The 21,611-nt window shown below is 43.7% G+C and overlaps 1 protein-coding gene across 1 annotated transcript in view; it reads right to left on the bottom strand.

The window, feature by feature from the left end:
- SPTBN5 (spectrin beta, non-erythrocytic 5) overlaps positions 1-21,611 on the bottom strand; it is a 99,183-nt gene that overhangs the window by 69,011 nt on the left and 8,561 nt on the right. Inside the window, exons 6-25 of the mRNA XM_055806530.1 lie at positions 20,666-21,297; positions 19,535-19,673; positions 17,899-18,131; positions 17,308-17,461; positions 16,211-16,411; positions 14,839-15,045; positions 13,481-13,672; positions 12,586-12,738; positions 11,058-11,188; positions 9,856-10,107; positions 9,187-9,474; positions 8,299-8,545; positions 7,329-7,468; positions 6,240-6,339; positions 5,313-5,483; positions 5,056-5,220; positions 4,088-4,314; positions 3,328-3,514; positions 1,863-2,063; positions 592-708 (exon numbers count right to left, since the gene is read on the bottom strand). Of these exons, the coding sequence (XP_055662505.1) occupies positions 592-708; positions 1,863-2,063; positions 3,328-3,514; positions 4,088-4,314; positions 5,056-5,220; positions 5,313-5,483; positions 6,240-6,339; positions 7,329-7,468; positions 8,299-8,545; positions 9,187-9,474; positions 9,856-10,107; positions 11,058-11,188; positions 12,586-12,738; positions 13,481-13,672; positions 14,839-15,045; positions 16,211-16,411; positions 17,308-17,461; positions 17,899-18,131; positions 19,535-19,673; positions 20,666-21,297 (4,137 nt within the window). The remainder of the gene's footprint in view (positions 1-591; positions 709-1,862; positions 2,064-3,327; positions 3,515-4,087; positions 4,315-5,055; positions 5,221-5,312; positions 5,484-6,239; positions 6,340-7,328; positions 7,469-8,298; positions 8,546-9,186; positions 9,475-9,855; positions 10,108-11,057; positions 11,189-12,585; positions 12,739-13,480; positions 13,673-14,838; positions 15,046-16,210; positions 16,412-17,307; positions 17,462-17,898; positions 18,132-19,534; positions 19,674-20,665; positions 21,298-21,611) is intronic.

The raw sequence follows: 21,611 nt of genomic DNA, 5'->3' as shown, positions 1-21,611 counted from the left end.
CTGGCAGAGAAAAGAGTGGATGGAAAGTCAGTTGTTCAAGACACCCACTGTTTGAAATTCTGCACCCGCCTATGGTGTAATCATTGAGACATTAAACAAGAGAAAGTTTTTCTGGAAGCATGTGATGTTTCCAAAACTTGATCAACTTTAGATAACTCTCCAGCAAACTTCTTTTGAAAAAAAAAGTGTACCTAAATTCAAACAAATTAGGTGAACGAAGACAACTGGAATTTTGTGATGCATTATTAGGCAAAGTATTCCTGAAATTATACTCTATTTTCATCTTTGATTATAGGGGGAAAAAAAGCTTCTGCATGCATCTGTTGAGACTAGAAAGCAGGTATCAAATCATAGTCAGTTTTGGCCTCAGGAAAACAAGATGAGAATATTCACCATTCTCCTTTTTCCTCAAACTATATCTTTTCCAACCAGATTAGTAAACTGCATTGATCTCTTCTGTCTATTCACATGTAGACATACATCAATGCAAAGTATCTTGTAGATGGCTGGATGCTTAAGTACCAAAAAACTCTACAACCACAGACAGACCAGAAGATCTAGCCTGTGTACAGAATTTAAGCAGAGAAATACCTTATGTTTCTTGAGCAGTTTCAGTGTTCCATCTTCATCCTTACCATAGTCCTTACTTGTTGCCAGGGGATGTTTTTCTGCTATCCAAGCCTCCAGGTCTGCAGTATTCATTAGAAACTATCAGTTAAAGAGAAGGTAAATTAGTTTCTACCTTAACTTTCAAAATAAGTAATTTTTTGGACCTAATAAATTCTAAATGGAGGGTGCACTGCAGGATTTACTGTGATCTTTTACTGAATAACAAATAAAGACTATTTAATCCCAAGAACTACTATTCCACGCTGTTCTGTCAAATCATATTAAGATGAAAGAGGCCACAGATGGAAGACTGTGGCAGGATAATTAAGGTGTTCTCCAGGCCTCAACGCTCTGGCAGTAAGTTTCAAGTTGTCTCACTTTCTTCACATCACTATCCTTACTTGAGACTTCCTTTACCTTATTCACTAAGGGTAGGGGCTAACTGTGTAATACCAGTGTGATATTTCTCATTCCCCTTCCTGATAAGTTTGAATCACCTATAAGAATCAGGCTTCATAAAGCTTGTAGTATGTATAGCTGTTGATAGACGGAGGAAGTAACAGAGAGATGATCAGCTTCCCCAATGAACATAGTTTAGGTGGGCCTATGAACTCTGTGCAAATGCTGTTTATGTCTGCAACAATGCATGTGTTATGTGAATAACTGCACTCCTACATGAGTCACTGATGACAGAAAACTTGGATCACTGAGATAAATACTTCATTCCTTTTTTTTTTTTTAAACAAGCTAAACATAAATGTCCAGTATCCTGTTGAAAATAATAGTGCCAAAAGTCCTAACTCGCTCTGACAGTGAAAGAGTGTTATCAATTTCTCATTATCATTTTGTTGTCTGCAACAGGTAAAGGTTGGATGGCACAAGAGATCCCTTCTTTTCCAATTTCCTTGTCATAATTCTCCAGTCTGAAGGGCCACTTCAGGATCCATTGCATTACTTAAGTCAAAGCCTCAGGCTGTATAAAGATATTAAGAAAGGGGCTACAAGTAGGAGAAATGTGTTTTATACACAACCACGAGGGATGGGTACAGAGTCTAAGGCAGACCTCTAGGGCAGCAGGTCTGGATGGGGGCTGCATTCAGCTATGCAACCTAACCCTCCATTCTCATCAGTCTGGCCTCAAGCAACTGAAGTGGATACAAATCCCAGCAAAGCCGTTTTGTTAGTCGCGTTAAAACTTTGGTCCTCTTTTTTGTCTGAAGAAGCTACTGTGTAAGCACTGCTGTAATCTGTACCTCCTGGAAGCCAACTGAGTGCTGCAGCTGCTTCATCCTTTTCTCACAGGACTCCTCCAAGCCCTGCCAGGCAGTCACAAGCTCCTGGCATTTCTCACTTATTTTCTGAGCTGATGGATGCTGGCCTACAACCATTGTTCTTCCTTTATTCAGGACCCGCTGGACTTGCTGTTTGTGGGCATTCACTTCTGCCTGCAGTTCCTGGGAATGACATAAAAGAAAAAAATAGGAATATAGGAAGGGTATGCGAGGACAAAGAAATTCTGCGTGGTCCTCGTCCTAAGCAAAGCTGGCAGCTTGTGACAGTGGGCAGAGTATATAGCTAGTGGACACAAGGACTGTCTGTTTCTACAACAGCCGCAGCCTCAGCCACCAGTCCCAGCCCTGCTTGTAAAATGCTCTGCTCTTGTGCTGCCATTGAGGGAGGAGCTAAGAGTCTGTTTGAAATTCTGTGGCAGCAGACATCCCTTAACTTCCCTACACCCTCAGCATTACTGAAGTCCTCAGCCTGGTGCTCTGGCCTGGTCCTACCCCTTCTCCTTACCCCTTCCCCTGCCCAGCAGCCGGGGAGGTTTGGGAGATGGAGCAGGACAAGGGATGAGACACAAAGCTGAGGGTTTCAGAAGAGTGTTGAGGGGCTGATGGGAAAATAAAATATCCCAGAAGACGAATGGGCTGGAGGAAGATGGGAAGAGAGACATTTGTCAACAGTACCATGAAAATCATTAGATTCCTGCTCCATAAAGCCTCCCAGCTGCTCTTACAAACTTTCTCATGGAACTTGCAATCTAAGTGCTGCAAAATCCAGTGTTGTCTGTGGCGCAGGGCAGCCCTGAGGTGCCCCTCGGGTGGTAGGAACTGCTACAAAGAATCAGACTCTCTAGAAATCAGTGTTAACCTGTCTTTATAAATATGTTGACTGCAGCTTGTTCAAAGCATTTTACAAGCAGTACAGAACTAAAATAAACATTAAATGGCTGTTATATGCTCTCCTAGAGTCTAGCATGCACAAACCTCAAGACTGCATGTATAATGAAGCAGTAAGCAGAGAACCAAAATAGGATGTATAACAGTCAAAGTATCCAACCTAGATCAACTCACAAAGCAAAACAATTGGGTTTTTCTATTTAGTGTCAGGTATACCAGCTTTCCATCCACTTCTAATGGGAAAAGCTACAAAATTTCTCAGACTACTACTGCAAAATACGACAAACTTTGCAGTTACCACAGGAATTTCATGTTTGCTCTGCAAATCATCACACTTCTGACTTGTCTCAATCAACTGGAACCATTTTAGCTGGGCAAGCGCCACAATCAGTGAATGTACTCATTGGAAGTGTGGCAATCCACTTTGCTTGCAATGACCTTCCTGAAGGTAAAGGAGAATTGCGTAGGTGCTGGTTTGCAGGCTGAGGTGAAAGGCAACATGCCAACATGCTGTAATACACTTCATTAAAGGAGTTACCTTGTGTTTTTGCAACAGGCTTTGAGCCACATCCAAGGACCTCCCACAGTTGGTGGAATGGGCAATAGGCAATCGTTCATTAATCCAGTTCAGTTCCATGTCATGATAATGGTAGAACTCGTAGAGATTCACTGCAGCTTCCAGCGACTTCTGCCTCTTATCAAGAGGTGCTTGCAAAGACTCAAACCTAGGGGCCACCAATTAAATGTATATTAAAACAAAGTTTTATCCTGATTCAGCCAAGGGAATTAGTCTTTGATACCACTGTAAAGATTAGAAAACACTGGACAACTCTTTGCAATTAAATGTCAATAGTTAGTGCTGGATGCCCATACAAGAATTCGTTCTCCAGAAGGCTACTTTTGGCAAGGAGACTTATACGGTAACACTAGACATAAGCTGAGGAAAAGTGATTTACACTTTTGAAGTCCTAGGCTTGTCCTGTGATGTTTTAAAGAACTAGTCACTACTGAATGCTGGATCACTGCACCTCCTAGAAAGCTCTGGGTGACCTATGGATAAGCAGAGGACTAGAGGAGGAGTGCAGCAGGCAAGAAGCAAGGTCCAGTAATAAAGGTTTAGGCAGGTCAACAGGCAGCTGTGTAGGTGCAGATCAAAACACAGTTGTGGTACAACCAGGGAGAAAAATCATCCCTCAGTATGGGTTAAACCTAATCAACTGAAAGGCATTTTCTAGAAGGTAGAACAAAATATTCTATTTGTCACAAGGGATGGAGACAAAAAGAGAGTGGCATCTCACCTTTTCAGATATTTCTGTGTTTCATCCAGAATCCTCTGGGAGTCAAAGTGATTGGTGGCCATATTCCTCGCATGAGATACAACAGAGTTCATTTTCTCTGCCAGTTCACGTGTCTCATTTTCCAGCTGTCTGTGCTGCTTGAGCAGATCACGGCTGGAGCGTAAATCATGGCCTGTCTCAGATTCCTGAAGAACTTTCTCGATTTTCTCTATCTTCTTTTTGGCATCCTGCCAGGAAAAATTACAGCACACTCATACTGACCTTTCAACATCATTTTCTTTCACTCGGCACCTCCCATGACAGCTTCCTGGACACAATTTTTAAATCCATATGTCGTTTCTCGGTAACATGATGGCCAGGTACCTCTAAGAGGCATCTCATGGGAGTATTTTGTTTTGCTCGCTATTTTGGAGCACTCTTCTCTCCAAGACACTAATGCACATTGCTAAAAACAGTCTCTTTGAACTATCTTCAGTGACCTAATACCAAACAATCAAACAATATCCAAAGGCTTCAGACGGTAGCTACAACACAACAGCAGTCCTATGACATACTGGTACCTAAACAGCTTCACAGCACATTGTTCCTCTTATACAATTTGCCTGGATGACAATGGACTGAACACAGTGCCATGCTGCCAGCCTCTGAACTGACTCCAAGCAAGCGTTTATGTTTGCACAGCACTGACCCATGCAGAGAGTTCTGTTTGTTTTCCCAGTACAGGGTGGCCGGAGAGTTCAACAGCTTTGTGGCCTGGTGCGGTGCTGGCACTGCTACCCTGCTCATAGCTTTGGAGTGAACTTGGTCAGCGTTACATTGGGGTTTCTCTGCTGAGTCTGCAGAGAAAATGGACACCTTAAAATACACATTTTTCTCAATGGTATTCTGCACTTTTTTGTAAGGACCACACAACAGAGGAACCAGGCTCCTAGGCCATTCCTCCCCTCTGTTCCCCATCACCTCCTCACCTGGAGCAGTTCCATGAGCTGTTCTTGCTGCCCAGCTTGTCTCAGCTTGTCGCCTCTCTCTATCATCTTGCCATACAACTCCTTCCACTTCTTTTGAAGCTCTGACATCTTCTCCTGGATAGAAGTTGCAGCATAATGGTTGCCTTGAATCAGTTGACTTCCTTTCTGAAGAAACATGGCACATCATTTTGTTGAGCAAATCATCATCTATGAAATCTGTGACAAGATGGAAAATTTGCCTCCAAAACTGCCTTCACCTTTATCAGTGTGGTGAAGTGCTCCTCATTAGCCATCATTTCCTTCTCAGCAGCCTCATGCCACTTCAGTTTGCGTAGAACATTTGTTGGATCGCGATAGGATTCATCTGATGCAATCTTATACTTCTCTTCCATCCATATCAAAAGCTCTGCAGCGTCACGATTAAACTCCTTAGAGAAAGAAACAGGATTTATATCAATTTAACTTATGATTCTGTGTGGGTGTACAGTGCAATCCTTGCTGTTAGGATCAAGCCTGATTTTTTCCCCCTAAAAAACCCTGTACATTTATAGATTTATAGAAAAATATTTATGTATGTGTGAATATATATAGAAAATGTGTAACATGTATTTTATGCTTTCCTGTAAAAGTTGTTCTACATTACCAAAATTCTTAATTGAAGACGTATGATCTTGAACCACTGACTAGTTTTTAAGCCCTTGGAGTAGTATCTCTTTGTCTCTTTTTTACCACATTTACTGATCTGTTGCCTCTAATTGTCAGTGAAGGTTTTCATTTTTGATAGACTATCATCCGTAATTGTCCAATCCTCCAGTATAATTTTGTATCCCAGCACTGGAAGCTAAATTTGGTGTCAAAAGTACAGTTACAGGAAGTAACTGTGCCAAATTATTAACAATAATATGTAATGAACAGAATAAACTTATCCAGCAGATGAAACATTCTGTTCATATTTTTCATTCGGTATCTCCAGTTTTGTTTTGGAATTTTGCTATGGTCACGGCTTTGAAGATTCATCATCAGTGCATCACTGGCTCCCTGGAGATTGAAATCCTGCCTCATAGCCAAAGAGAAAGTGAGCTGCAGTAGGAATGTTGAGCATTTTGAGATTTGTCCCATGTTAAGGCAAAGGGTAAAAATACTTCGCACACACCTGAGCAAATTTGCAGTATTAGTTCTTTTACCTGCAGCTGTAGGGAATCCAACAACCTCCGTTTTTTCTTGTCATTGCTTTGTATCAGCCGCTCCCACCTTTGCTGGAGAGTGACCATTCTCTCTTCAATACTACCAAGAAAAACAGCAAATCCAATGCAGTACTAGTCATACTGCTTCCCCTTGGTTGTACTGTAGTCATGACTATGATATAAAGGGTGTCTAGCTCAACACCTCTGTTGACAGGAGGAAGGGATAGATGGCCCTGTCCCATGACCATGCTGGGCTCACCTGGAAAGCAGTGAGCACTTGCCAGCTGCGCTGGATTTTCCTTTTGTACGGCTGAGTTACATTAGTGAACTGCAGTCATGTATGCGTGACTGTAACACCCAGACCTTCCTCTTTCCCAAATACTCCACTCTGATTAATAATTTTCTCTGTGATGTAAATGCAATGAGGCTCTGAAATGGCCTTCTAACGGTGATAGTGGTGGCAAGAAATCAGATTTTAAGAGCAGTTTTGCAGGTTTGTGGAGGAATTTTGAAGACATTATCACCAGTGATCACAAGAACATGGTCTTTTTGACCCAAGAGGCTCAACTCTGAACCTATCTTTCTAATTCTTGTTTATACAGAGGCCCCCTTACTAGATGCTAGTGGCTCTAGCAGAGTAAAGGAATTAGATGACAGTTCAGCTTCAACAAAAACAAGAAGGAGCTACTCCTGATGACATATTTTCTCGTGAAGTTTCTGTAATTTTTTAACAGAAAACATTAATTCTAGTATGTGATACCGATAAATGAAGGAAAATCTGTTTCATGTCGGCATTTAATGAGTTTACATTAAAGAAATTTTAACACTATATGTAACTTATGATACAAGGTGAATTATTCTAGCATTCTGTCAAATGCCACTTCTAACCTAAAGCATTTAGCTTATTTTTCCTGAGAGCATAGGAAGTCTGTATCTTTCTGAAAAAAAAAATTTAAAAAATCCTTTTTTCCCCCTTCACCCAGCAGATCACAGCTTGTAGGTCAACTAAATCCTGGCTCTGAGAAAGTTTTTCATCTCACCCTAATCACACTGGATCAATTAAAGCTAAATAAAAGAGTTTGGACTCACATGTGAGAAGCGAAGTGCCTGCTCTCTATTAAGTTCATCCCATTTTCATTAAGTGCTTCAACTCGTCTCTTCAGTGCCATTAGCAGTTGTTCAAATTCCCAATGTTGCTTCAGTAGGCTTCGAGCAGCATCTACATGATCCTGCATTTTAAGAAAGAAATTTTGATCAAGTCTTTTCTTAGTTGTGTTGTTTCTGTAGCAATGAAAAGTAATCCTGGACCTTATTTTCCCCCATCTCTTTCAGGCAGGAGATACACAGTACATTTTGCATGTCCCTAAGGATGTTCAGGGCCACAAACAAGCAGTTGGTGTTTGTATCATATCTGGTTCCTCTGTTTTGTTTCCATTATGATTCCATTTTCACCTTTTAAGAAAATCTGCATTCTGAATTTATGCCAGCACTCTGGCACATCTAAGGACATGCAATACAAAAAGCCATAACTATGTATTATCCCATCCAGTTGAACCAAAAGCACTGAAGTTTCAGCTGAAAACAGAAAAGATGACACAACCTCCTCCTTCGCTGATCTTATGAATATTGCCTGCATTTGTTTTTTCCTTCATTTGCTTTAACGTTCTTAAAATACTCAATAAAGAGAAAAAGCTTTGTTTTTTAAAAGTCATGTTTTTACTTCACACAAAAAAAAATATGTTCAAGCTGAACCTTTTTTTTAATGGTTAGCCACCAAACGAACGAGGCAATTGTATATAAACCATCTGACATGTACAAACACATCGACAAATCACAACTCTAGCTGTTTTTAAATTTTTTTTCTGAGAGACAATGAGCTTTGCTCTCATTAAGATAAGTAAGAACATAAGAACACTAATAAGAACCTGAAAGTCTAGCTTCCAAGTACTAAAATTCCGTGACCATAAGAATGAGGAAACAGATCTAATTAAGAAATTTGCTGCTACTCCCTGGATGGGAAGATGAAGTAGGAGAAAATAAAATCAGCTGCTGTACATACCCCAAGGCCATCCCCCCTGAGAAAGGCCTCATGGCCAGAGAGGGCTGCATTGATACGGTCTCCCTCCCTATTGAACTTCTGCAATTCCAGGCTGTCCTGCAGCTTTTTCCGTTGCTGTTCCCACATTTTCTCCAGCTCTTTGTACTCCTTGGCAAGCCTCTCCATGGACTGGTAGACATCTACGGTCCTCCCGTTACTGGGTTTTTGGTGGATTACTTTGCCCCCTAGCTCTTCCAGCTGCACAAATCTTCCCAGAGCCAAAAAAAAAAAGTGAGACCTCACTGCATGAAGGAATTATGAATTCTCATTCATCACAGCTCTTTGCTCCCTTGGCAGTGCCTAGACATTAGCTTCCCCCCCTCTCTTTCCCTCCTTTCCTGCTAGCCATTGATGTGCACTACAAAGTGCAGCTGGCTGTTTGCTCAGGGATACATGCTGGAGGCAGCAGCGAGGTTTCCCCATTTGGACCAAAGGTCCATATAAGCAGGCTTTCCCATGGGGAGGAGGACCAACAGTATCTGGAGCTTCGTAACAGTGCAGAAGGAGATCGGAAGATGATGGCAACTGGAAGCATAAGGCCTGAGAGGAGAAGGACTGGGGCAACTAAAAGTGCAGATGGTACTATCCAAGCATGTCAGGAGAGCTTGTGGAGTACTACTCCAAACATACAGCTCCTCCTTCTCCCTCCATCAGCCATCAGGGTAAGTACGCAAAATCTGAATGGATTTTGTGTTTCAAAGTTTCTTTTTGACACTGTTACAAAAGCACCTGAATAAACTCTCACTGTCACTTTCATATACAATTTATGTACATGATAGACAGGTTTCGTTTTCACAGTACTGTTGTCGTTATCACCCCACTCTGCCCACGCTGACAGAATCTGTCTACCTTTCTTTCTGAGACCTAATTTCTTTCAGCAGGTCCTGATGTTCCTTCAGCAATTGCTCTGCAGAAACCACATCCACACCCATTTCTTCACTGCTCAGTTTCCCCCGAATGCCTTCTGCCCACAGCAAGAGCCTGCAGCTTTCTTGCAGGAAGGACTGTTGATCCTGGGCCTGCTGCAGAATGTTCCAGTTCTTTTGGATCTCCATCCTGAGCTTTGCCAGGAGCCTCTCCATGTTCTCCACCTGCTCAGTGATGGCCCTGCTCTCCGCAGGGTTAGTGTCCTTAATCCTACAAGAGGAAATAAAATACACTCAACTGGATGAACCCTTCAGGCATTTAGAGACTCTTTAAAAGGAATGGATTTGGATATTTACACTTCCATCAACAAGAAAGTCTGTGAAGGCAACAAATGTTCCACAAAAGCAAGAAATACCAGTGAGAATATGGTGTAATGCAGAAAGTGCATCCCTGTGAAAGCCTCTACTAACACTGTTGTGATTCAATGATTCATTCCCATTGTGAATGCACAGAAAACTTAAGGCAAGTCAGTTCTTCACGTTGCTAGAAAAAGAAACTTCACAAGCTGCTCATTCTCTTTATAGCCATAATTTACAACATGATCTTAGAGAACTAGCAAAGAATATGGAAACAAAGAGCAGGTTTCCTTACGATTTTGCAACACTCCTCAAGTATTCAATTCTCCTCTCAATCACCAGGACCTCTCTTCGAACTGTAGACAGTTTACGCTTGTCTGATTCCAGCCCAGCAGGTGAGTTCCCTAGTTCCAGACCCCCGAGTTGGACCATCTTGTCTTGCAGAAGTACTCCTACGCTCTGACAGTCCTGAAGAAATGTCCTCACATCAGCCACTCCAATCAGCTCGGAGCCCTTCTCCTCCTTGAGAGTTTCCATGCGTTCCCACCTGGGAGAGGAATAACCCGATTACTTGCATCTAGCCTCAGCCACTACCCCAAAACTTGCCTTCACCTAGAAGAGCAGATTCAATGTACAGCCTTTGTCATACATGAGCTATATCCTTTTTCCATTCAGAAAAACTCTCGTATAAAGATTACAGCAGGACTCCAGTGGGCTGAGGGGGTGAACACTAGCACTGCTCCACAGCCTCAAAGTTCATCTCAGTGCCATCTCAAGCAAGGGGACCCCGTTCAGGTGACCAGAACACACTGGACATGATGCAAATAAACAATAGTGGTCAAAATGAGGACCCGGCTGTGCCTCTTGGCCCCAGCTCAGTGGCACGGTGCCGGGAGCATGCACACAATAGGTACTAAATACACTTGGTTAAGTCAAACAGGGTTTCAGTCCCGCTCCATAGCTGTGAAAGGCACCCTCACCCTGGTGTTTAAGGAACAAAATCAGATGCTACGGTGCAATACGGATGGAACTGCTCTGAATCCATCACTGCTGCCCGGGGGCAGATTCACACCCCGCTTCAGCACACACCCACGCGAACTGCTGCAGTTTAAATACCTGTGCGGGCCCAGAAGCAGCCCCCGCTCCTGGAGGCAGCCGGGCGGCGGGGCAGCCTGCGGCCGGGCACTCACCTCGGGCCCCGGCCACCGGCCCCGCTCGCTCCCGCTGCGGCGGCTGCCCTGCGTGCGGCGGCGCCTCTCCTCACCCCCGGCGGCCCGGCCCGGCCCGGCCCGGCCCGCGCCGCCACCGGGGCCCTCCCGCTCAGGCCGCGGCCCGGCGGGGACGCGCTGCCCCGGGCTGCCCCCGGCCCCGGGCCCCTCTGTGGGCGCCAGCCGCCCCGGGCGCCCCGTGGGACGGTGGCTCCGCGGGGCCAGACCGGGCCAGACCGGGCCGCTCCGCACCCGCCCGCAGCGCCCTGGTGACCGGCAGAGCCTTTACCTGCGGGCGATCGTTTCCAGCCAGATCCGGATCTGGGGATATTTGCTGGGACTGGCCTGCCCGTACTTCACAGCCAAGTCCTCGATCTCTCCCAGCCGGCCTTTGCCCGCAGCCAGTTCCACTAGAAAATTCTAAAATAGAAAAGATACAGGAACGCAGAGCCTGGGGGTGCTTTCTGGGCACGCAACTGTTAATAACGCGCGGCATGGCCCGGCTCCCGCGCTCACAGCCGCCCCCCGGCCCGCCCGCGGCCTCCTGCAGCCGGCGGCTTGCCACACCGTGCACCCCGCACCCTGCGCCCTGCACCAACCACCGCACCCTGCGCCCTGCACCCTGCACCAACCACCGCACCGTGCACCCTGCACCAACCACCTTGCACCACACTGCGCACTACACCCCGTGCACCACATCATGCACCAGACCACACTGTGAACCACACTGTGCACCACACCGTGCACCCTGCACCACATCATGCACCAGACCACACCGTGCACCACGCTGTGCACCACACCACACCGTGCACCTTGCACTACATTGTGCACCAGACTGTGCACCACACCACATGTGCACTGTGCACCGCACCACGCCGTGCACCACACCACACATGCACCATGCGCCACACCACACTGTGTACCGTACACATCACTACGTGCATTACACTGTGCACAGCACTGTGCACCACACCACAACATGCATTACACCATGCACCACACCACATGTGCACTGTGCACCACACCGTGTACCACACCACACTGTGCACCATGCACATCATGCAGCACACCATGCACCACACCACACCGTGCACCACACCATGCACCACAACACACCATGCACTGTGCACCACACCATGCACCACACCACACTGTGTACCGCACCATGCACCACACCACACTGTGCACCATGCACCACACTGTGCACCACACCACACTGTGCACCGTGCACCACATCGTGGACCACACCGTGCACCACACCATGCACCACACCATGCACCATACCTCACCGTGCACCACACCACACTACACTGTGCACCACACTGTGAACCACACCATGCACCACACTGTGCACCACACCACACTATACTGTGCACCACACTGTGAACCACACCACACCATGCACTGTGCACCACACCATGCAGCACACCACACCATGCACCATGCAGCGCAGCATACCATGCACCACACCACAGCATGCACTGTGAACCACACCATGCACCACACCATGCCATCCCCTCCGCTGGCACACAGCATGCCATCTTCCCATCATCTGGCATTTTTCTTCACGTGGTATGAGATAAACCATAACAAAAGTCCTTTTGTACTGTGATACAAAAGGAGAGGTTGAAGGGACATAATTACATTGGCTTCAATAAGCCTGGCATAGTTTATATGAAAGAAATATCTGATCTATACATGATTCCGTATGATGAAATGAATGAAAAGACTCTCACAACTGCATTTCCCAACTTTTATCTAGTGTCCCAAGGGCAATCCAGTTAATCCTGTGATCTGTGAGCAGGGAAAAGGGGTACCTGGTATTTCTGCTGCATGACCTCTACGTTGTCTGCTTGAGGCTGGAGAGTCCGGAAGATGTTCTCTTTGTCCTTCATCCATGACTGAAATTCTTCACAGGAGCTACAGAAGCGGTAATATCCAATCATCTCCTCCAGAGCCTTTTTTCTGTCCTGTAAGACAGATGAAGACTTAGGTATTGTTGTAATAACTCCTTGCTGTTTGAAGGGGGGGGGGGGGGAATCCTTGCATTTAAACTACACTACCCAGTTGGTAGCTTAGCAGCTTAGCGTTTTTGCCAGACTGCTGAAAGAGAACAAACGTGTTAACTTAAGATCACAGTTCTTCTTCCCAGAGCAACAGCGGTTTAAAGGCGTAAGAGAAGCAGCTGGAGAGCGCTCAGCCCCGGCAGGCCGCCAGCTGCTGGCAGAGCAGTCACCTCAGTCCCCTCAGCAGCATGCAAGTCCCACACAACATGGTTTTGTTGGTCCTTGGGGCAAGACTGTGGCAGGTGGGAGTGAAAAGTAATAATTGGAGACTGCAGATTATGCTTCGGGTTTTTTGGCTTGATGTTGGTTTTGTTTGTTCTGTTGTTATTATTATTCTCTGGTATCAGGTAAAACAGCCCAAAGATTTAGGAGCTGCAGCAAACAAACATTAGGGAAAGAAAAGATTACACAGAAGAATCCAGTCTTCATCACTTAAAAAGACTAGAAGGTAAATGGGAAGTTTGCCAACATAAAATACATTTTGATACCAAACTGCAATGATATTCTCAAACCTTGCAGTCCTACAGGATTGAGGCACGTTATTAAACTGAAAAGCAGGAGCCAGCACCGCACTTTAACCTCACTTAGCTTTGCTTTGGACTTGACTGGTTTTGTGAACTGCAAAGCACAGGAGGAGATACTATACCTCAGCCATGCTCTGTAGATTTTCATAAAGTGAATCTATTTCGTCTTGGGTCTTCCTGATATTCTCTGGAAGAAAATGAACATCTGGACTGGCAGTTCCAGGGAATGCAGTTTCAGATGTTGCGCAGGTTCGACTGAACAGCAGCTTTGCTGTCTTTTGATTTAAGTTACTTGGGGCTTCCGTCTTCGCTATCTGTTAAGTAAAATTTAAGAGAATCAGTGGGTGAATACTCCTGATCCGGATAAAAATTTCACATGTAAGGAAAATTTGGCCTTGCTAGTTCAAACCACAGCATTCTGACCCTTTAAACAAAACATTTCCAGTATTTGTTTGAGTCAGTTTCCTTTGTTTTATTCTGAAAGAATAAACTAAATAACTGAAAAACATTTTAGTTTTGTTTGAAGAAGTTTCATTTAGCTCACATTAAAATATATTGATTCAGTAAAAATTTTCATTTTCTGCCCACATCAAGGTTGTTTGGGGTTTGTTTTGTAAAATTCTTAAAATTGCCAACAAAACAGGGAATCAACTATGCCCACAGTTCTGTTTGTAGTGATGATTTAGTACCTGAACATTTCCAATTTCAAAGCCTGTGAGTGCCCTAGTGAATAAATGCTTTTATTTGCACATCAATACTTTCTTGTCAGATTCTTTTTCATGTTAATAACAAAGCAATAAAACTTCTGTTCCAATAAAAATTAATGTTGGAACGATCAAGGTAAAGGAAAGACCCAAAATGGTGCTCATAGCTCTCAGACAGGTTTAGCTAAACGTTGAGTGACCATAGAACTCTGAAAGAAACAAGCTATGCAATGTGTCACTCATCTCCCCTGAATTCTGTTGTCAAATGAGCTGATTCAAGTCAAAAGTTCCCCTTCCAGTCAGCGGAACAGAGGGGCATCTGCAGATGTCGACTTCACCTCATGCGTCTTAAACACCTATCCTGGGATGGCACGAATTGCTCCTGGAGCTGTGGGATGGTTCATCACTACGTTGGGATGCAGAAAGAATTTGTAAAGATGTTTAGATTAAATGTCTGCCTTTCAAAGCTGATTTAAATTAATACTGTTATGCAAATAGAGTGAGAAGGTATTTGTGAGGACTGGTAGAGGGAACTAATGTAGACAAATACATTTCTAGCATTTCACAGAACACTCACTAGGTGAGCTACAACTGGCCAATGAATTTCTTTGTCATCTAAAAATCTGCCTCAATTCTCACTTAAAATTTCTTCTGGATTAAAAACCCCTGCTCTTGTTTAGGTCATTTGGAATATCCTAGTCTGGAAAAATCAAAACATTTTACACATTTCATTTACATGCTTTAGCAAAATGTGACTAAATGCCTCATCCACTTACCGCAGCTGGAGCTTGCCCTGCTGCAATGTCAGCCTGCTCTTTCAGGCGTCTCATCTCAGAGGAGTAGGCTGCGATCTCCTTCTCCAGGCGCAAGTGACGATGCAACAGCGCTTCGGCACTCGACTCATCTTTTCCGTAGTCCTTGCTGGCCAGAAGGGGCTGCCTTTCTCGCAGCCATGAATTTGCTTCATTGATGTCAGCAAAGTACTGAAGGAACACAGGGAAGAAAACACTTGGATTCATCCTGAAAGTATCATATTCAGCTCCTTCCTCTTTTGAACATTATTAATAAGAAGAAACGCTATTAGGTCTATAGCTATAAGGTTATTTCCAGGTATTGTGAAAGCTATGAATAAGGTAGCTTTAAATTCATGATGTATTTCATGATCACATCAAGCACAGGTAATTCACAGAATCACAGTGAGTAAACAGATTCAATAATTGCCTATCTAACTCTTTAAAAACTAACTAAAACTTTACGGTGCTTAATAGCAGTGGTAAAAAGAACCTACTAAGTATGATGTTGGTAGGCACCACGTAATTCCAACAGATATTTTCTAAAAGTTCTAAGGAATAGTCCGAGAATGAACAATGAACTCAATCTACAAAAAAAATGTTTCTTTTTTTTCCCAGAATTTGCAGACTGCCTGGCTATGGTTGTAAAAAAGCAAAACACGATTGAGATCTAGAATAAAGGTACAACAGAAAAAAAAAAGAAAACCTATTATAGTGAAAGAAAAAGAAGAACTAAAACACCATAATGATGTTAAACTTAAGAGAGAATTTAGACTTTGTCAAGAACAAAGCTGTTAAGTTTGGTCAGGCATCTCATGGGAACAACAGACAGAGCAAAGAACTTTAGGAGAAGGAGAGTAAGTATACCTGAGATAACGTTACGTGATTTATGAAGGCTGCTGTTGTGAGAGCTTTTTATTTGCAGATGTGTGAATGTTTGTAGGTGCAAAAGTGTAAATCAGAATGGCAGTGGCAAACATTTCCCAGGCTTTGAGAAGTTCATGGTTGACCCAAGTCTTACGGACGTTTTTTTCATTGTTGCTTTTTGGTCGAGGTTTTTTTCATGTTAGAAAAATGTCACACAGCTACCCAGATCCCACCCGCAGAAAAGACTCTGCATTAGCACTACTACGGGAGCTATTTCCATTAACGTTTTTAACTTAGTGCAACTCCCAGCTGCTCCAATCTTCTGCCTGAGTGGTTTGCAGGAGGATTGAGACTCTGCTGCTGGAGATCTTTTTGAAGGTTGACACCTGAAGGCTTCCTGCCACTGTTGCCCTGCACTGTGGGGGCATGGGGCAGATCTGAGCCACATCCATGTCCCCCATACCGTGCACCGCAGCACAGCCCTGCTTACCTGTTTGATGAGAGCAGCTGCTTGCAGGCGGCTTTTGCGATCAGCCACCTCATCTTGGAGCTTCTGCCACAATTTCTGGAGGTTGTCTGTCTGCCTCAGAATGTCCTCCTGGCGTGCAGGGTTCTTCTGGCTCAGCTCCCAGCCCCTCCTCATCACATCCGTACACACGGCCCTGTGGGAATTGCACTCCGCTTCCAGAGCCTAGCAGAAGGATGGGAGACATGTCAGCATAACTCACTCCCCCCCAGCTGAGAGCAAAGAGGGGGGCCGATTCTGGGCCTATTCTCTGCTACTGTAATACAGACGCCTCCGAGAGCCTTGTGTCTTATCCATGCCTCTAACTCTTCCCTGAGCCCTGAGATGATTGCCCCTTGGCTCCCCACACAGAAGTTACTGCCCTACTTTTTGCCTTTGATCTGAAGCTTGTTAGGCAGTCTTCTCTGAAGGAGATACTTGTTTGTCATCCACCAATTCAGCTGTCTTACACCTTCCAGAAGCAACAAATACGCAAACATATGCACACAAATGTAGACTAAAAATTACAGAATAGTCTCCTGTTTCAGTTTTGTCACGCAAGTTCTCAAGTCCACAGGTCTCTTCACTTGTTCACAGTGATTCTTTGCTGTAAAAAGGCAGTAGCTCATATAGCTAAACTTTTGGTGTTAGCCCACAGCAAGCTCTTAAGGAAAATGGTAAGGGATTTGCAAGCTCACACAATGTTATCCATCCTGCCTACTGATATCTGTCTTTCCACCATCTCTTTCTTTCCCCACATCTCTCTTGGCCAGGAAATGTGGGTGGAAAAACAAAACCAAGCAACCTTTTTTCCCTCCCATCCAAAGTGAGCTAATATGGAGCCCAGTGTCTTCACTAGAAGCCACACTTCTAGTCCAATAGGAAGCGTATTCCTTCTCTACCTTTTCCTTCCCCTCTTGGGAAAGAATCCCTACCTGATACATTTGTTAAAAATTCCAGACCCTGGTCATGACACTGGAGATAGCAAGTGGTTTGACAGCTTACTTTAAGGGCTGCACTGACTGAACTGAAGGGCATAGATGTTCTAAAGTCTTTCTGTAATGAAAAGCAAAGAAAGATACCTTGTGCTTCTGAATAGAGGCTGTAATCTGGCTGACATCTTTCCCTAGTGTTGTCATTCTTGCTAGCTTACATTTCTCAGAGATCCACAATTCTTCCTCTTTGCAGTCACGGAAGAATTCAAAAAGCTTCAAAGCCTCTTCTAGCTGAGATTTTCTGAAACAAAGAAACAGTATATATACAGTCAGAATTAGGATCCCATGGAGGCAATGGTAGTATAACCACAGAAGAATCTAGAAAATCCAAAATTTGAATGCCTTTAATTCCTCTTTGTCATAGATTAATATATTCATGCAAGACAACAAAGAAAACAAAATTACAGTTCCCTCTTCCTCTAGGAGCGGAGGAGAGAACCGCATGCTATTCAGACTTCACATAAAGCAAGTCATAGTAAGTGCTGAGAACGACGCTATTCTTCACCTATGAAAGCAAGTGACCTCTTTCAGTTAACCACAATCAAGACACTCAAGTGGTGTTATGTCTTTATAAATGGAGAAATGAAAAATTTCAAATGCTGGGAAGCTGTATCTTCTTGTTAAGGGAATGACTGGTCGTCCTAATCAGGAAGAACGGAGCCAGAAGCAAAGCCCTACCGTGACTTGCTCAGAGCTGTAAGGTTCTGATACAGCTGGCGAAGCATCTGCACTTTTGCATAAAGCACTTCTGGTTTAACTGTGTTGTCCTTGCTGATTTCTGCTGTCCTCTGGGTGATGTGTGTCAGTCGATCATCATAGGAAGAGATCTGTGAGTCAACCAAGTTGTGCTTCTGCAGCAAATCTACTGCTTCCAGGAGCTGCTTCCCACAGTCCTGGGAATTCACTAACACCTGCAAACAAGGCGTGAAACAAAAGGCATTGGCAGAGAGTGCATCCAGGGGCTCAGTACAAAGAAATCAGCTGAAAGGTTCCTGTTGACTCTCATAGCTTCTAAATGTGAAAGAATGATGTCAGCTAGGTAAAGCTGAAAAACTGCCTAATTAGAGGAATCATATTTTTCTTTCAGTTTCACAAGCTAATGGCAATAATGCAGTTTCTATCTACTGCAGTGCAAGTAATGGCCTCTCCGAATAAGCATCTGTTTTCACACTTAAGTTATTGCTATTGATTAAGCACTCAAGGTCTCAGAATTCATGGGCACAAGGAATAGCCCTTTGCTATACACCCACCTGTAGGCAGATTGTTTCAGTGTGTTTGGAGAATTCTAGAATATCCCATGTTACGGTATGTTTTGACTACAACGTTGTTTGAGGAACTTACTTGCCTTTACTATCTAAACAGTGAAAATAAGTACTTCATAGTATTTAATGGCTGATGAAGTTACCAAGTGCTTAAAAGGCTGTCCTCTTTCTAACTGTATCGATGGATACAACTATCAATCCTATTGTAGGACATTATCTTTCCTTATCAATCTTCTGCCATATCCTCAGGCTATCATGGTTCCAACATCACCACCATTAGGTGTTCTTTGCTTACTAACACTAGGACAGAAAGATTTGTAACTTATGGATAGCTCTTTAATTTGAAATTCCAACTTCATATAACATATATATTTCAACTTAGACACAAGGCAACCCAGAGTCATAAGGATTTTTCTGTCCTTAAGTAAGATACAGCAAGACAAAAGGATATATATATATATCTCCTGCCATTACAAAATCAATATGAAACCAGTTATTTCCTATGCTAAAGAGAAGACTTTGCACTCTGATGCTCTGGTAACACCTGGAAATTCTTACTAAAAGCAATCACTGTGCATTTACAGTGGAATTTTTCACTCTCACAAGTTTAGATACCTGAAGGCCAGACATATGCCTGAGCCGGTCCCCACCTGTATAACCACTGGAAGTACTTCCAGAAGGTCTTTCAGAAGAATTATGTGGAATGGGAACAGGAGGCTGTTTTATTCTGTTTTTTGCTTTTACACTTCTAAATTTAGGTGAGATTTCTTCCCATCTTTGTTTTACTACATAACTCTAACCTGTAGTGCACCCTCCCATATCTGGCTTTCTGAGTAGGGAAAGCCCCCGCAGCAAAGCCTGGATTTTCTCATGTGGTTACCTGCAATGACGAACTGAAACGCACAGTTAAGCATTCAGGTTAAAATGGTGTATTTTTTCTATAGCTGATAGACTTATCTTTTGTTAGCACCAGGCAGTCCCTGGAACGTAGGGGCTTTTTTAGGGACGCAGACAGCAGTGCAAGCTGTGTGCTGGTGGAGAGGGCTCAGTACCTGCAGCTCTTTCAGCTCCTCCATAATGGCATCGATGTCCCTCAGGAGACCCAGAATTTCCTGCATTGCACCCAGGGAGTGTTGTCGTCTCTGCAGCTGATGCAGAAGATCCTGCCACTGTTTTGAAATGCTGTTTTGCCTACAAAGGAAGGGAGAGAGATGACCAGTTTGGACCAAAGAACTTGGGTGGCACTGGTAGGTTCTCAGTGCTTGTAGCTTTAGGGGATCTAAATGAACACACACAACTCTTGCCACTAGTGCAAGAGGACAGGCCATGATCACAAAACAGGTCAAAGCAATGTTGTTATCTAATTAGTGTGACCACGGAGAGGAATTTTGATTAGCACATCAACTGTCATTGCCTTTTTTTGATTTAGACCTTTTTTTTTTTTTTTATGGATCCTCATACCTGAGAACCTACATTGCTTTCATTTGACACAATGGAAAGGCTTAGAAAAAAAGAAGTGGTCTTCAAATGGCTGCTAAAAGTAAAAAATTAATCTAAACCATATCATGAGTCACAATCCGATCTCATAAAGAGTCTGGTTTACTCTTTTATAGACTAATTTTCTTAGTTTTCCCACAAGTTTCTGATTTTGTCTGAAACTGGAAAAGCACTGAAATACCCCAAGAGAAGTTATTTGTATGGCATTCTTAGCCATTCCCAAATCAGGCTATATCCATAATCACAGAAGTTATAATTTCTCAAGATTTGCTCCAAACTGGAGTCAATCCATGTTGTGCCTTCTGTAGCTCCCCAAACTACACACTGGGAGGGGGAGGGGAGTGTTGATTTGAAAAAAAAAAGTATGTATCCCTCTAAGCATTTTTTATGGAAGATAGAATTTTTGGCAGAACAAGCATTTTCATATATAATGAAAATACCTTAAAATTACTTTTCACCAGAAATCAGCCTGGGGGTTTGATCAGTCAAGAAAAAAAAATTTATAGCTTTAAAGAAGATGAAGCATTTGTCTTATCTGCTGAAACTGTTCACAGGTAGAAGATATTTCTGCTAGTTCTACTCACAAGGAGCAGAGCTACAATTCATAGCTACAATTCATTTCCTTCTACCACAGCACAGACTTTGAACTCAGCCTCCACTACAACAGTCTCATAACTGTCACTCACTTCTCCACGATTTGATCTTTGCCATGATAGTTCTCCTGGCTGATGACTGCGGCCATCTCATCCAGAGCTGTGAAGCGCTCCCTCCTGGGGAGCACATCTGCCACAATGGCTTCCAGCTTCTTACTAGCAGCCTCCATCCTGTCTGCACTCTCTGGCCAGAAGTCCTGCTTCCCTATCACTTTCCTCATGTCTTCCAGGTAGGACTCACGCAGGGCTGCCTTCTTCAAAAACCTCTGGGCTAGCTGTTCCAGCCTTTCTAGCCTCAGCATCTCCTCCTGTAGTGCTTTTCCCCGGTTGTGCTCTGCCTTTTCCAGCATAATCCAGTGTTTTTCCACATCCTGCAGCATCCTCCCCTCTGGGGGCAAGTATGGCCGTTGGTTGTTGGCTCTCTGCTTGGTCCTAATGTTGAAGAGATGAGCTTCAATCATGCCCTTCTCTTGATATTTGGGGGGTTTCTCCACAGTGCGGAAGGTCTTGAAGTTGGCCATGAGCAGCCACATTCCCTGAAGAGAGTTGGGGAAGTGACGGTCATCCAGTTCTGTCACCTTGTGTTTAATCCATTTCAGAAGGTCAGAGACCATCTGCTCATATAGAAGCTTCAAGTCATCTATCTCCTTCAGGAAGAACATGACCTGTGATGGGAATATGAAGTTACAAGCCACATAAGAAGCAGAATGAAGAAGGTGGGTGAACAGAAAACAACATCTTAATAAACCAAGCTTAGGATTCAAATAGTTGAATGTGTGTCCAGAAAACAGTATATGACAAGCAGGTTGCCACAGTTATCACATTTTTATACCAATGTGATGACAGCAGTCACATCTGAGGCCAGGTGGAATCCTAGAATAACCTTCCATAAACCACAGATAAATATTATTTAATGTCTCTTTTCAGTTTTTATTTAAGAAAAGGTTAATTTTGGAATAAACAGCATGCATATGAAGAC

The sequence above is a fragment of the Falco peregrinus genome, chromosome 1, assembly GCF_023634155.1.
Source record: "Falco peregrinus isolate bFalPer1 chromosome 1, bFalPer1.pri, whole genome shotgun sequence".
Classification (NCBI taxonomy): Eukaryota; Metazoa; Chordata; class Aves; order Falconiformes; family Falconidae; genus Falco; species Falco peregrinus.
This window is presented reverse-complemented; position numbering and strand designations above follow the sequence as displayed.